Below are 14,883 nucleotides of genomic sequence, written 5' to 3' on the forward strand. Positions count from 1 at the left end.
GCACGCCAATTCTGCTCCTCCTGCGCTCACAAACGCGGCTCTGGTGAACCAGCTGCCCTCGGCCGTTGTGTTTATTGCTGCAACAATGCGGCACTTCCTCACCGGGGCTGCGGGAGCTCGGCAAACACCGGCGCTGCCAGGCGCGGCACTTGGTGGGATGGACTGCTCCAGGCGGCTCGGCTGCTCCCGGAGCCTCTGCCTGGCCAGGAGAGAGCATTTGGGCAAAGCTTTCCCACCCAGAGCTCATGGCAGACTTGGGAACTTAGCAAACAAATGAGGAGGAGGAGAGTTTAAGCAACGAGGAGTGACTGCAGGGCGCTGGCGTTGCTGTGAGAAGTAAGGAATCATATTTACAGCCTGCTCTGGACATTGTAAGGAGCTCTCTGGAGGCCGAGCCGCCTGGAGCAGTCCGTCCCTCAGCAGCTCCAGGCTGACCTGCTGCTGGTGGCCGCTGCCTTTCCCGGGAGCATCCCCAGCTCATTTTTGGGTGTTGTCGCAGTGCTGGGTGCTATTCACGGTGTTTGTGGCCATTCCTAAAGCCTGGGGGGCTCTGCCCCGCTGCATTCAGCAGTCACCTTGTTTTTCCAGCACACCAGGGGCTCCCCCGTGGATTTCAGCTGTTGTCCCTCCCCAGGGCAGGGACAGTGCCCTGCTGTGGACGCCTGCCCTGGAACCCAACACCCCTGCACTGTCCAGCAGAGCCGGGGCTTGCCAAACTTCAGGCTGTGCTTACGAGGCTTTTTTTTGTTCCTGCAAGGTTCCCGGCCAGGCATTTCATCCTTATTTTCTTTGTCTTAGGCCACGTCCAGTGTAGGGAGGACAAGCTGTTAAAACCATTTGGATTTCTGCATATTTCAACCCTGGCCAGCCTGACCGAGCTGCCACAGGTGACTCAGGGAGCAAAGCTGTGGATCCCACGCACGGCAGCCAGGCTCGTCCTTCCCTTGCTTCAAAAGATCTTAGTCCGGGGATCAAAGCTCTTGTTTTGGAAGGGATGTTTCATTTAGTTAAAGAGAAGGATTTTCGGCTCAGGAGCGGTGTTTGTGCTGCGCTCGCCTGGCTTCTCCTGCCGGCGAGGGTCGGGAGTTTGGGATGGGACACCCTACACCTTAACATTTCCCTTCACTAAAATAAAGAAAGGGAGAAAAGGAACGAAACTTTGCTGTCTCCGCTATTTTTCCTTACTGCCCGGGGCCTCGGCCATCAGCCGGGAATGGGAGCGAGCAGGCAGCCTGCTCCAGCACGAGACCACCCCAAACTCCCGCTGAAGTCCCGCAAAAGCCTTTATCTCTGCCGAGGGAGGGTGAAGCCATGCCGGCGGCAGGTGCCGGGTGCCCGGGAGCGCAACCGGAGCGTCCCGGAGCCGCGGAACGAACCCGCAGCGGCGCTGCCTCCCCGCAGCGCGGCCGTGCCCGTTCTGCACCGCGGTTTCTCCCGGGAGTCTCCGCACCGGGAACCCGCGGAGCTGGAGCCTTCTCCTGCCCCCTCTGCACCGGGGAACCCGCCGCCTTCTCCCGGGACCCTTTACACCGGACACCGGGGGTTCCGGGGACCCGGCGGAGACCCTCCGCACGGGGATCCAGGGACCCGGCGCCTTCTCCCGGGACCCTCTGCACCGAGTCCCCGAAGACCCGGGGACGCTCCGCAGCGAGGGCTCTGTGCCTTCTCCTGGCACCCTCTGCACCGGGCGCCCGGGGATCCTCCACACCGCGGACCCGGGGACCCGGTGCCTTCTCCCGGGACCCTCCGCACCGCGGATCCCGGGATTCAGGGACACGGCGCCTTCTCCCGGGACCCTCCGCAGAGGGGACTCGGGGACCCGGTGCCTTCTCCTAGGACCCGGGAATCCAGGGAGCTGCTGCCTTCTCCCGGGACCCTCCGCACCGGGAACCCGAGGAGCCTCCGCAGCGGGCACCGGGAGACCCAGCACCTTCTCCCGGGCTCCTCCTGGTCAGCGGTAACCGCGGCTCCGTGCGCCGCTCCGGAGCATCCCGGCTCCATCGCCGCTCCGCTCCGGCCCCGCCGCTCCCGGTCCCGCTGCCCGGTCCGGCCGCGAGGCCACGCCCCCGAGCCCCGCCCCGTGCGGTGATTGGCTGCGGCCGCGCGGGGGGCGTGTCCGACGGGGCCGTATTAAACGTGCCATGGCCGCCCGCAATAAGGGGCGGCGGGCGGGCGGGAGCGCAGTGCGAGCGGAGCGGGCACCGGGCACGGCCTCGCCACGGATCTTTCTTACCCCTTCTCCGCACCGGCACCTCCCTCGCGGCCGCCGCAGGTAAGGGTCGCCTCCTTCCCCGCGTCTCTCCCCGCCTCCCCGGGCAGCGGAGGCGATGCGCGGCACGCGCGCTGTCGCGATACCCCCGCGATAAAAGCGTCGGCTTGGAGAAGAGGGGGAACTCCTGCGTTTCTCACGGAGCTATTCTCAGCGCCTAAAATAATTCGATAGGTATGGCTGGAGCGCCCGAGCATCTGCTTGCAGCATCTGTTTGTGCTCATAACTTTCCATGCACCAGCTGCTCCCCCCCGCCCGCCGTTTTTTCCCCCCCTCGGGATATTTTATCCTGGGGAAGGGCTGGAAGTTCGCATGACAACTCCGCGTCGCACAAAGCGCACCGCTCCATCCCTTCGCCTTCTCCTCGCCTGTTGTTTCCTGCAGAAGCGGCGAGTCTCGGCTCGGGTGCGTGGGTTTGAGCGCCCGGGATGGTTTGGAGGGGTGTGAAATGAACCTGTAGCTTCATTCATCGGCACGGTGCAAACGGGAGGGCTTCTTTCTTTCTGACCGCCCTGCCAAAAAAAAGCGAAGCAGGGAAAAAAAAAAAAAAAAAAAAAAAAGCATTTGGAAAGGCAGCGAGGAGCTGTATTGTTTCAGCTTAGCTCATGACAGTGAAAGGAAAAAATACTGATAAGCCAAGGCAGATGGATTTGGGGGGTCAGTGACCGGGGCGGGGACCGCTGGGGACCCGCAGGTGCCGCTAGCCGGGTTTGGGCCGCAGCTCTGTCCCCGCAGCTCTGTCCCCACCCCGCACTTGTCTCCATGGCTCAGCCTTACCTTTACACTTGTTTGCTTTTCCATCCTCGCAGCCGGTGCTCCGCGTACACCCCCTGGTGATGGCTGCTCCGCTCGGAGCTGGTTTGTCCCCAGCTCCGAGCACCCCGCGCCCGTCTCCTTGGCAGGACAGCCGATGCGAGCGCCACTTGTCCTTCCCTTTCTCCTATTTCTTCGCACCCATTTCCCCGCATCATGTGCTCTTTTTAAATTTTTTCTGCCCCCCCACCTCCCCGCTGCCTGTCGCTGAAGGTCAGATCCTTCTCCCCAAGGCAGCTCCGCGTAACTTGAGTCGCGGCCGGAGCAGCGGAGGAGCCCTGGGGAATGACTTTTAAGGAGAAAGGTTACGGAGGGGCTGCGAGGGAGCAGGAATGTGGGAACAGGCTTGGCCGCTGCTTTGTTCTGCTTTCCGAGGGCAGCAGGGAGGGAGGGTGTGCTTGGCTGAGGTGCTGCTGGTGCTCTCTTGGCAACATGTGCCCGGCTGGCTCCGCAGGGCTCGGTGGCGTCAGCCGGGGAATAACCGCTCCAAGCGCTGCCTGCTGCTCCTCCCGACCCGTCCCCAGCTCCTCTGCGCTGCGGAGTTATCCCTGCAAAGGTCTTCAACCTTTGCCCGAATTCCCCTCCTGCTGTGCCCTGCGATGTGCGCGTCCTTCCCCCGGGAGGGTCTGCGGGGGGATGCTCAGGGGGAGGTTTGGGCTCTTCACCGTGGCATTGCCCCAAATGCTGGCTCAGAAATGCTGCAGATGCAGCACAGCTCCGTTTTCCTCCCTTTTCCAAGCATCCCCTCGCAGCAGAGCCAGCCAGGCTCTCCCATCCCACCTCATCCCTGCCCAGTAATCCCACGTCCCTGCCACTGCTGGTAATTCCGAGCTGAGTTGCTTATCTTCCCTTCCAGGAGGAAAGGTCACCTGGACTAATAATAATAATAAATATAATAATAATAATCATGACAATGCGCCTGGTGATGATTGAATTTACAGCTCTGTGTCTGGCTGCACTGCCCTGGGCCCAGTTAGGCAAATACTGGAAATCCTGGGCTGGGTCGGTGGTGCTGGGTTGGCTCCCTCTGCCCAGTGAGGGTTGCAGGGCTGCTCCCACACCAGCCTGGAATTTTTGGTGCCACCAGCAGCTGATGCTGGTGTGGAATGAGGGGCAGCAGCCTTTGAGCAGCAGGTGGATTGGCACGAGAAGAAATAGCATTTGGTTTTCCTGCTGCTTTGTTCCTGGGATTTTTGGGGAACTTTTGGCGCAAACGGTGGTGAGGGTCAGGGTGAGCACAGAGCAGGTGCTGGGACAGCCAGTGCATGCACAGGACACTTCACAGGACCTGTATTTCCACAAGCAGGAGTGAGATCAGCCCCTCTGGCTGATCCCTGTGCATGGTGCTGCTCCTGCTCCCATCCCACCCATCCCATCTCCCCAGCCCCAGCAGGAAGAGAGGCAGTTTGTGCTGGAAAAGCAGGCACACAGCTCTGCTGCCCTGCAGCGTGCCAGAGCTTTGTGCTGTGCACTGCCAGCAGGCTCCAGAGCTGCCCCCAGGCTCACCCCGAGGTTTTGGGGTCCTTGGAACCAAAGGGGTGCAGCTGCACCCCCGCAGCACAGCCAGCGAGGGGGGATCCGGGCAAGGGACAGGAGGGGAGAGGTGCTCAGTCCTGCAGGGGAGGAACATGACAAATTCAGGTCCCAAACTTCTAAATGCAGCCACAGGACGCTGGTGTTAGGATTTCAGGGATTTGTGGGATCCAAACAAGTGTCCTCAGGTTGAGACTTTGGTGGGAGAAGCTGTGTATTCGGACACTTTAAATGTTGCAGCTTATCTTTCCCTCCACCAAAAGTTTTCATCTAAAATTCAGGAAAGAAAAGGGAAAAAAGCAAACTCCAGAATAAACTGTTTCCTAGGCTGTGTGTTTCCATCAGCTTGGAACAAGCCAGGCTTTGACTGGGGAAGTGGAACATGACTGTGATTATAGGATGTGGTTTGTGAAAGTGATCGATTTGCAGAGCAGTGCAATGGCTTTTCAAGAAGTTTTTTTTATGTGGGATGTATTAACAGTAATTTCACTTCCCTGCCATGTTCAGGTTTCTAATAAAAGTAGGGTTTTGGCCAAAACAAATCATTTAAGTGAGCATTTAAAGAATTCTTTTGTATTTTTGAGCACGATATCCTGGCGGGAATGAGAAACCCTGGGAACAAAAAGGTGCAAGGGGGGGGGAAAAGTGGATCCTCACACAGTGGAGGCGAGACAGTTGTAAAAGTAAGAATAAGTGCCCAGAATAAGCGCGAGGGCAGCTCCACCAGAAGCGTTCAGTGCTGAGAGCTGCACTCCAAGGGGCATTACAGAACCCAGGAGCTGCCAAAATGTCTTGTCTGAGCTGAAGTCACAGATGACTAATCTTTGGCAAGGAGGCAGCGGGACACATTCTTGCACAACAAACAGGAGCGAGGGGAAAAGAGGAGGTGAAAGTAAACCCCGAGGAGATCCTGGAGGGAAAAGCAGCCTGCAGACACAGCTGATGATGTTGCTGTTTGTCACCTGCTCTTTTCCTAACAAGTGTTTGCTGAGCTCAAGCCTCTGTAATGTGGCTGAAGGATGTGGGAGGGCTTGAGGAGTTGTTTGAAATCGCTCGAGTGTTTGGAGCACATCAGCTGGGCTTTAGGGGCTGCTGTTGTTGGGAAAGGAGATAACATCTCCAGCTGTTGTGAGGTTCCAGTCAGAGAAGAGCAGAGGTCCTGCCGGGCAGGGGTTGTGCTCCACAGTGGCTGCAGTTTTGTTGGCTTTTGGACAGACTCAGATGAGTTTTGATAACATTAATTTAGGAAGAGCACCGTGATTTAATCTCCTGCTACTGTAAATGGTTCTGGAGCCTCCCGTGCCGTGCCAAAGGGACAGCAGACATTCCTCTCCACCCGGGCTCAGCTTTATTCCCTCCGTGGGCCATGTGTGGCTGGAGCAGTTGCTTTAATGCATCTCTTCTCCTCTGCAGTATTTCAATTCCATTTCCTGATATGCAGTACATGACTTAATGGATGACGCACTTGTTAAAAGCTAGACCTGGGTCTAAGCCAGACCTCCCTGAAACAAGTTTTTTGGTGCCTTCTCCCCACAGGAAGGAGATTTTGTAGCTTTTCTGCTGAGTCTTGCTTGGTGACATTTCAGACCCACGGGACCCTCAGGGCTGTGACCCGCTGGAGATGGAAGGGGCTGCCTCGGGCTCCCAAGGGGAAGGTGCTGGGACTCACTACTAAAGGTGTAAGGAAGGCACTCAGCTGATCCTGCTCGGTTTTACTGGTGGCTTTAGCAGGAGCAGATGAGAGGCTTGAGAGGTTTAATTGTTTTTGTACAACTCGGACCAAACTTGAGCGTGAAAACTACAGAGATCCCGATGGGTTTATGGAGTTAGACAGAAGCTACTGCAGCCCTTGTTCTTGAAATTTGCTGAGAATGCACAACTCCTTCTGTTAGCTTAATTAAAACAATTGTATGGGCTTTAATTTCGTGTAATCACTGCTATCTGCGCTTCCCAAGTTTATTCCCTGCCTCCACCTTCCCTTTTGCTCACTCCCTGCTTTGTCACGGGTCAGACAGTCCACAAGACACATCATTAGTCGCTATAAACCACTTCAGCATTTGTGTTTGAACAGCAGAAGGATGTTCCAGGGAGTTGTTTGTTTCAAAATAAGCAGAAATCACAGTTATAAATAGCAGAGAGATCCTTTGCGTGCCCAGCTTTAAAGTGAATATTGCTCAGGCTGGTGTGACACGTCCCCTTCAGTGCTTTCCTTCGGGAAGGGCAATTCCTTCCTCGCAGTAACCACGTGTGACCCCTGTCCACGCACAGCTGCGAACGTTGAGCATCGCTGAAAATGTCATCAAGAAAGAGGAAACTTCCTGCAGGCCCACAGGTGTCATTCTCCTAGATCCCTCATGCTTTTCCTCCAGGACCTAAAGTGCCGTTTCTCTTTCTCTTGCAGACCATGCCCTCTCTATGATGGTGGCTTGCTGAGCTCACCCTGCATGCCAGAAGAGCGTCCTTGGTTGATCCGAGGGCTTCTGGGGACTCCGGCCTCCGCCCGGCTTTTCCGCGTGTGTGTGTTCCTGTAGAACTTTCAAAACTGTTTCTCCAAAGGGTTTTGCAGAAACTCAGACTGTTTTCTAAAGCAGAAGCACCTCAGTCCCCGGCAGTAGTGATGGGCAGTGTGCGAACCAACCGCTACAGCATCGTGTCCTCGGAGGAGGACGGCATGAAGCTGTCCACCATGGCCGTGGCCAACGGCTTCGGCAACGGCAAGGGCAAGGTCCACACCCGGCAGCAGTGCCGGAGCCGCTTCGTCAAGAAGGACGGGCACTGCAACGTCCAGTTCATCAATGTGGGCGAGAAGGGGCAGCGCTACCTGGCCGACATCTTCACCACGTGCGTGGACATCCGCTGGAGGTGGATGCTGGTGATCTTCTGCCTGACTTTCATCCTCTCCTGGCTTTTTTTTGGCTGTGTGTTTTGGTTGATCGCACTGTTGCACGGGGATCTGGAGAACCAGGAGAATAGCAAGCCTTGCGTGTCTCAGGTGAGCAGCTTCACTGCAGCCTTCCTGTTCTCCATCGAGACCCAGACCACGATCGGCTACGGCTTCAGGTGCGTCACCGACGAGTGTCCCATCGCCGTGTTCATGGTGGTTTTCCAGTCCATCGTGGGCTGCATCATCGATGCCTTCATCATTGGCGCCGTCATGGCAAAGATGGCTAAGCCAAAAAAGAGGAACGAAACTCTGGTCTTCAGCCACAACGCCGTGGTGGCCATGAGGGACGGGAAGCTGTGCCTGATGTGGCGCGTGGGGAACCTGAGGAAAAGCCACCTGGTGGAGGCGCACGTGCGGGCGCAGCTCCTGAAATCCAGGATCACGTCGGAGGGGGAGTACATCCCCCTGGATCAGATCGACATCAACGTGGGCTTTGACAGCGGCATCGACCGCATCTTCCTGGTCTCCCCCATTACAATAGTGCACGAGATCGACGAGGACAGTCCCCTGTACGACCTGAGCAAACAGGACATGGACAATGCTGACTTCGAGATCGTGGTCATCTTGGAGGGCATGGTGGAGGCCACCGCCATGACCACGCAGTGCCGTAGCTCATATCTGGCCAACGAGATCCTCTGGGGCCACCGCTACGAGCCCGTGCTCTTCGAGGAGAAGAACTACTACAAGGTGGACTACTCGAGGTTCCACAAAACCTACGAAGTGCCCAACACACCCATCTGCAGTGCCAGGGACTTAGCGGAGAAGAAATACATCCTCTCCAACGCCAACTCCTTCTGCTACGAGAACGAGGTGGCCCTCAGCAGCAAGGAGGAGGACGAGATCGACACGGGGGTGCCCGAGAGCATGAGCACGGACACGCACCCGGACATGGAGCACCACAACCAGGCGGGGGTGCCCCTGGAGCCGCGGCCGCTGCGCCGGGAGTCGGAGATATGACTGGCGGGCTCTGCCTCTGCCGCGGGGCTGGAAGGACAAACGCCCACTGTGTCCGTCGGGCAAGGGCTCCTTGACCTGAGAAGCTGGCCCAGAAGAGTTTGCAGACAACGGTACTGTGGAAGAGTGGTGTGAAGGCAGCAGACCCGAGGAACCCAGGCTGGTTTTAGGGCTGTCCTCAGAGGAGGGACGACAGGAAATGAACTCTAAACACAAAGCACTAAACATGTCTAAGTATGAACAGAAGGCACATATGTTGTAGAATAAATTATGTATATATTTTTTTACAAAACTTGAACTTGCAGGCAAGCTTTGGTTGGGTTATTATTATTTTTTGTTTTCAACTTTTTCCAGAATGCTTCTCTCTAGGGAACAAGAATGTTTTTAATGGCATAACAAAGGCAAGAATCTGCCTTATTATTATTATTATAATTATTTTTTAAAAAGCTGCTGCTAACTACATGAACACAAATGGTTATTTTTGTTGCAGTGTAGTTTTTATTTTCTCTTGTGTAATTTAAAAAGAAAAAAAAAAAAAGTCAGTGTTGAACTTTTTGGGTTGAAAAGCTCATGATCAGTTCAGAGAGGCCAATGTTGCCAGAAAGTTTAAACTCCTTTTGAGGCCAGTAGTTGATAGCTAGAATCAATTTCTCTCTTTCCAATTACATAAGGGGCATTATGTAATATCAGGCCAATCAGTAGCCTCCAGCAAAATTATGATTTTTTTGGGGGGAGAATTTAATTCTCTGTCTAAAGGAAAAACGAGACAAAAGATATGTATACATAGGAAAAAGTACTAAGTTCAAACTACCTAAGTGGATACCAAAGAAAATGCACAGTTTTGCACAGTGGAGTTTATTTTAAAAAAAGCAAAAAAAAAAAAAAGGAACAGGCTGCTTTAAACAACAACAACAACAACAAAAAAATCAAACCTCAGACACTTTTTTGGTTTTGACTTTTTTCTTTTTTTTTTTTTTTCCTTTTCTTTTTGAGACCTTTATTTTGCACCTTATTCTAAAGGCTTAAGGCTCGGATCTAAAGCAAGCTGGGCCTCCTCCTCTTTCCCCCTGTTCTTCTGTGGGGGGAGTAAAATCCCTCCGTTCTTGTAGGAGAAAAAACTCAGTTGGGGGAAGCAAACCGGCATCGTCTGCGTGTCCTCCCCGGCCTCCCCAGCTCTGAGCAGAGGAGCTTTCCTGAAATTGTGCCATGGACACGTTGTGGAGCTGCTGGCTGATGCCAGAGGCTGCTGGAGCTGGGCCATGGATGAGCCAAGCAGCTGAGAAGCCCCCAGAAGAGTTTTTTGAGGAGGAAGGAAGAGGAGGAAAGGGCCTTGGCAGCACAGCACTCAGGAGTGGCAGAGGGATGTTTTTTGTGCAAAATGCTTCTCTTCAGCAGGGCAGGGCTGTGAGGGAGGTGGATTTCCATCTGGTGGAGAGAGAGGGATTCTTTGGGGGGCACGAGGCTGCAAAGGGAGCTCCATCTCCTGCCTCCCTCCCCAGCATCACCCAGCTCAGCGGGTGACACCCATCGCTCGTCACCAAGCAGATTTTGTCACCTTCAGCAAAGCTCTGGTGGTGTTTTGGCTCCTTCACCCAGAAGGCTTTAAATTCTCTGTGCCTCTAAGCTCAAGGAGACAGCAAAGCTGTGCTTGGCCCCTGCTCGTGGGGGCGGTGGGGATGGCAATCCCAGATGACTCTTGCAGTATTGGATCACTGTATGCCATTAAAAAACAGCTTGTTCTAGGTCTGGTGTCTTCTGCACGCGGATTTCTGTGAAGGCCTCTGGCCCCTGGCAGCCCTGCCTGGAAGAAATGCCTGCAATGAACTGGTTTCTGATAAGATGCTGTCTGCAGGGTTGGAAACTGGGGGAATTCCATGGTGTAAACACAGATTTGGCTCCTGGAGAGGGCAGAGGATGAAGTGCAAGTCCTGTTAGGCTGTTTCTGGGGTGGGAGGATGGAAAAGGAAGGGAAGGGTGGGCGTTTAAAAGCGGTCTGGTTGCAGTTTCTGGGTCAGTGGTGGAGACAACGGGGCGCTGCTAGTGCTGCTAAGGGTGATGTTCCTGCAAAAGGAGAAAAACCAAACCAAAGAGTATTCAGTGACACAGAGAGGGCACGAGAACACAGCGGGGAAGGGGAGGCTGAGCAGCAGAAAAGGGACCTGGTGTCGCATCAGCATCCCCCAGGTGCACAGCGCTCCCACTAAATGATACTTGAGATATTTGAGAGAGGGATGAGAGATGGGAGGGGATGGAAAATGCAGGATTTGTCTCATTTCTTTGACACACAAGAAATCCAGAGAGTTTAAAAACAAAAAATCCCCTCCCCTTTAACATTTCTGGTGCAGAGGTTTTGGGTTTGTTTGTTTTCTTTTTTTTTTCTTTTTTTTCTTTTTCTTCTTTCTTGTTTGTTTGTTTCGTTTTGTTTTTCAAGTCGGTTTTTCAGAAATATTTTTAAAAATTGTACATTTTATAAAGTTTATCAAGTATTTTCATATTTAAAGCCAAATGTAAATAGAAGTCTGTAAAGGAGGACAAGGAGAAGACAACGAAAAGGCCACAAAAAAGAAAAAAAGTATCAATTCAGCTCAGCAGTCTCGGCTCACTAGGACTAGATGCTACAGGTTAGCATGATTTTTAGCAAATTACTTGCAAGCCTTATAGGATTCCTAATGCTCTGAACTTCTCTTTATTTATTTTTTAAGCATGGACTTCTCATTTGAGAACACGTTCTAGTTACTGGCGTTTTTGCAGAGCTCCCAGAGCCGTGTGGAGGGGGTGTGCAGGTGTAATCCATTGCTAATCTCTGCTTGTTCTTGCTTTCCCAGCCCTTTGTCTTTGCCCAGGGAATTCCACGTTTCAGCCCTGGCCTCTGGGAAGCTGCTGGGAAGAGCCCTGCAAGTGGTCCCTTTTCCCTTTTTCCCCATCAATTTTGGCTTTCTCACCAGCAAATTGGAGTAATAATTGAAAAAAAATGTTATTTTTAAGGACTGAACAGTGACCGACAGCTTTCCTTCAGCTCCCGTTGATCGTGGGCCAAGCTTAGGCTGACTTTAAACCTTGAACTTTAAACCTTGAACTTCAAACCTTAAACTTTGCATTTTAAAACCTTACATTTTAAACCTTATATTTTAAATCTTAACGTTTTAAACTCTGAACTGCCGGAGCTCTACCCACAGCCTCCCCCAGGCCTCGGTTCAGCCTCTTTATCCAGGATAAATTGGCTCACCCGGCTCACACGGAAGCTTTTATCCTGTCTTTTGCTTAGGGGCTGGGGGGGAATATGTTATTTCTGCCCTTCCCTGAAAATACTTGAATGAGACACATTGTCTGACCCATAATTCTGTGTACAGTGACAGGAGCAGAGGTGGCTGGGGACGCTCCCCTCCCTCCCTCCATTTCTTCCGTGCGAGTTCTCCTGGGTTAAGTGGCCAGGGTAGGAATCCTCCCTCATTAGCTGGCTTTAATTAATCGAATTTCACAGGAGTGAAAACACTCCTGTGTTAGGGGAAGCCCCCGGAAAAAGACAAAGGGTTCACATATTTAATTTGTTCTCTTAGTTTTTCTTTGTCATGGTGGATTACACAAGGTAAAACTGAGAAGTACTGTAATGTCTTTTAATTCTGGCTGCTCACCACATTGTGGAGTAGAAGGTGCTGCATAGTTACCACCCCAGAACCCATCAGAAGCTGATTTTGTAAGGACTTTTTTTTTTGGCCTGCAGCTCTTGTGAGACGAACAATCTCGGCATCTGACAGTTGTCCATGACTATTTTCCTGTTTGCAGCCTTTTTGTATCGAAGTCTTCCTAATGTACTGCACAAATTGTGGATTGTACAGATTTTTATATATTATGTCTTATTTTATTATTTCTAAATAAATAATTAAAAAAATGAAAAAAAAAAGAAAAATTTGAGGATGAGCTCGGTGTGTGCAGCCCGTGTGTAAAGGAGGAGGGAGATGGGTCTGCAGGGGGATATTGAGCTGTGTTTATGGTTGTTTGAGCACAGGCATTGTCTGGAGCTCTTGAGGAACAGACAGCTCGTTCTCTGCCTCGACAAAAGGCAGGGGGAAAGGTGATCCCATCGCTATTTCCCAGGGGAGAACACAAACGAGACTTGGACAGGGAAAATCTGCCCCAGGAGCCTTCTTGGGGTCACAGCTGGGACTGCAGAGCCCCAGGTCATTCCTTGCTCCGAGTGGAAATGGAAGAAAAGCTCCAAAGCGGGGAAGGGGGGAGGGCTGAAAGCACCCAGAGCATCAGCAAGAGATTAAAAAATTAAGCAGGAAAGTCATCTTGAAATCCCCGTGTTTCATGTCTGCCTGGAACATCTCCTTATTGAAACGCTCAGCTCCAAAGAGGCCGGGTGTGATCTGCATCCCTCATTTCCCTGAGCGCTGTGTCGCCAGCACAGGGACAGCACAGCCTCCGGGAGCCACAAGGAGCTGTGAAATCCTGATTTGTGTGGCCTCCAGGGCAGATATTGAGGCTGCACTGATGCCTTGAGAAGGGTGAGCTGGAGCAGAGGCTGGACAGAGCTAAAGAATAAAGCAGGGATTTATTAAAAGGATCTCAATGGATCCACCTTGGGCAGCAAAGAGCCCAGCCAGAGCTGCAGCCCAGGGGAACCCAAAATGGTCACAAAATGAACTCAAGATGGACCCAAGATGAACCAAAATGGTTCCAAAATGCACGACCGGGCATGGGGTCTCTCACTTTGATCAGTTCTGCTCCATTTCACAGAACTCACAAAGGTTGTCAGAGACCTCCCAGACCATGGAGTCCAGCCCAGCCCCAGCCCCTCACCCAAACCGTGGCCCCCAGTGCCACATCCAGGCTTTGTTAAACACACCCAGGGATGGGGACTCCACCACCTCCCCGGGCAGAACATTCCAGAACTTTGTCACCCTTTGTGTAAAACACTTTTCCCTGCTATCCAGCCTGTATTTCCCTTGGTGCAGCTGGAGGCTGTGTGCTCTGGTTGTGTCAGTGCTGCTGCAGAAAGAGCCCAGCCCCAGCTGAGCACAACTGCCTTTCAGGAAGCTGTGCAGAGTGATGAGGTTGCATTTTGCAGTTCATTGTCCCATTCCAGCTTTAGCCCATCCAGTCCCACCCTGCTTGTTTTTCTCTCTCCAGCCCACGGTGGTTTGTGCTCCTGGGCTGAGATTTGGATCATTTGTCCTTGGTGCCCAGCTGGAGCAGGAATTGTTTTGTCTCCCTGCTCTGTGCACAGAGCTCAGCATCCCCTGATGTGAACCCAGAGCCACACACTGAAGCAGCACAGAACCTGAAAAATTTTTTCTGAAAAATAGAAAAGCCAAAACCTGAGGCATCAGCACAACCATGACTCAGCTGCCAAGCTTGATCCAGCAGGGATCAAACACTGCTGCCCCAGCTGAGGGGAACATTTCAGCGCAGCTCTGACCCCTCTGCTGATTTCCAGCCCTTTTATCAGCCTGTAATGCCATTTATCCACGCCTGGGCTGGAGCCCTGACCCCGCTGAGCAGGACTCTATTTATACATTCAAATTTACTTTTTGAATCCAATGGAAAGCTTATCATCATAATTACAGGGCTGGATTTAGAGGCACAGATTAGCTGCCACTGCTTGCATCTGCTTCTTCTCCCTGCTGCTAAAGGCATCGTGGGGCACAGCTGCTCAGTGCCCTGCCCTGCATTCCCTCAGGGACAGGCTGGGGACCACTCCCGGGCCCTTCCCTAAATCATGAGCACCCTCTCCTGTCACTGTGGGACACAAAGATGTGCACACACTGCTGTTCTCAAGGTGAAAGAAAGGGAATTATTTCTTTTCTGACTCCAACATTTATAGATTTGCAAGAGTGACAGTGGATTGGAGGGTCACAGTGCCACCTCTCCAATGACACTGGACAAACCAGAATTAGGACAGGTTTATTAAATCTGGTTATTCCTGCTACAAGGAATAACCAGAATTAGGCTGGTTTATTAAATATGAATTAGGCTGGTTTATTAAACCTTTGTTCCTGCCACAAAAGTTTATTTAATTTTTTCACAAGATAAATTAGGCTGGTTTATTAAACCTGGTTATTCCTGCCACAAGGAATAACCAGAATTAGGCTGGTTTATTAAATATGAATTATGGTTTATTAAACCTGGTTATTCCTGTCAAGAATAACCAGAATTAGGCTGGTTTATTAAATCTGGTTATTAATGAATTAGGCTGGTTTATTAAACCTGGTTATTCCTGCCACAAGGAGTAACCAGAATTAGGCTGGTTTATTAAATATGAATTAGGCTGGTTTATTAAACCTGGTTATTCCTGCTACAAGGAATAACCAGAATTAGGCTGGTTTATTTAATCTGGTTATTCCTGCCACAAGGAGTAACCAGAATT

The 14,883-nt window shown here is 52.3% G+C and overlaps 1 protein-coding gene across 1 annotated transcript; it reads left to right on the plus strand.

Moving 5' to 3' along the window:
• Nucleotides 1-2,134: 2,134 nt before the first annotated feature.
• KCNJ2 (potassium inwardly rectifying channel subfamily J member 2) lies at nucleotides 2,135-9,402 on the plus strand. Its single transcript, XM_030962176.1, has 2 exons — nucleotides 2,135-2,272; nucleotides 7,017-9,402. The coding sequence occupies exon 2, from the start codon at nucleotides 7,233-7,235 to the stop codon at nucleotides 8,514-8,516; it is 1,284 nt and encodes a 427-aa protein (XP_030818036.1). The 5' UTR covers nucleotides 2,135-2,272; nucleotides 7,017-7,232; the 3' UTR covers nucleotides 8,517-9,402.
• Nucleotides 9,403-14,883: the final 5,481 nt, after the last annotated feature.

Source organism: Camarhynchus parvulus, chromosome 18 (genome assembly GCF_901933205.1).
Source record: "Camarhynchus parvulus chromosome 18, STF_HiC, whole genome shotgun sequence".
Lineage (NCBI taxonomy): Eukaryota > Metazoa > Chordata > Aves > Passeriformes > Thraupidae > Camarhynchus > Camarhynchus parvulus.

Coding starts and splice junctions, on each gene's coding strand:
- KCNJ2 (XM_030962176.1), top strand. CDS start 7,233: ATGGGCAGTGTGCGAACCAACCGCTACAGCATCGTGTCCTCGGAGGAG.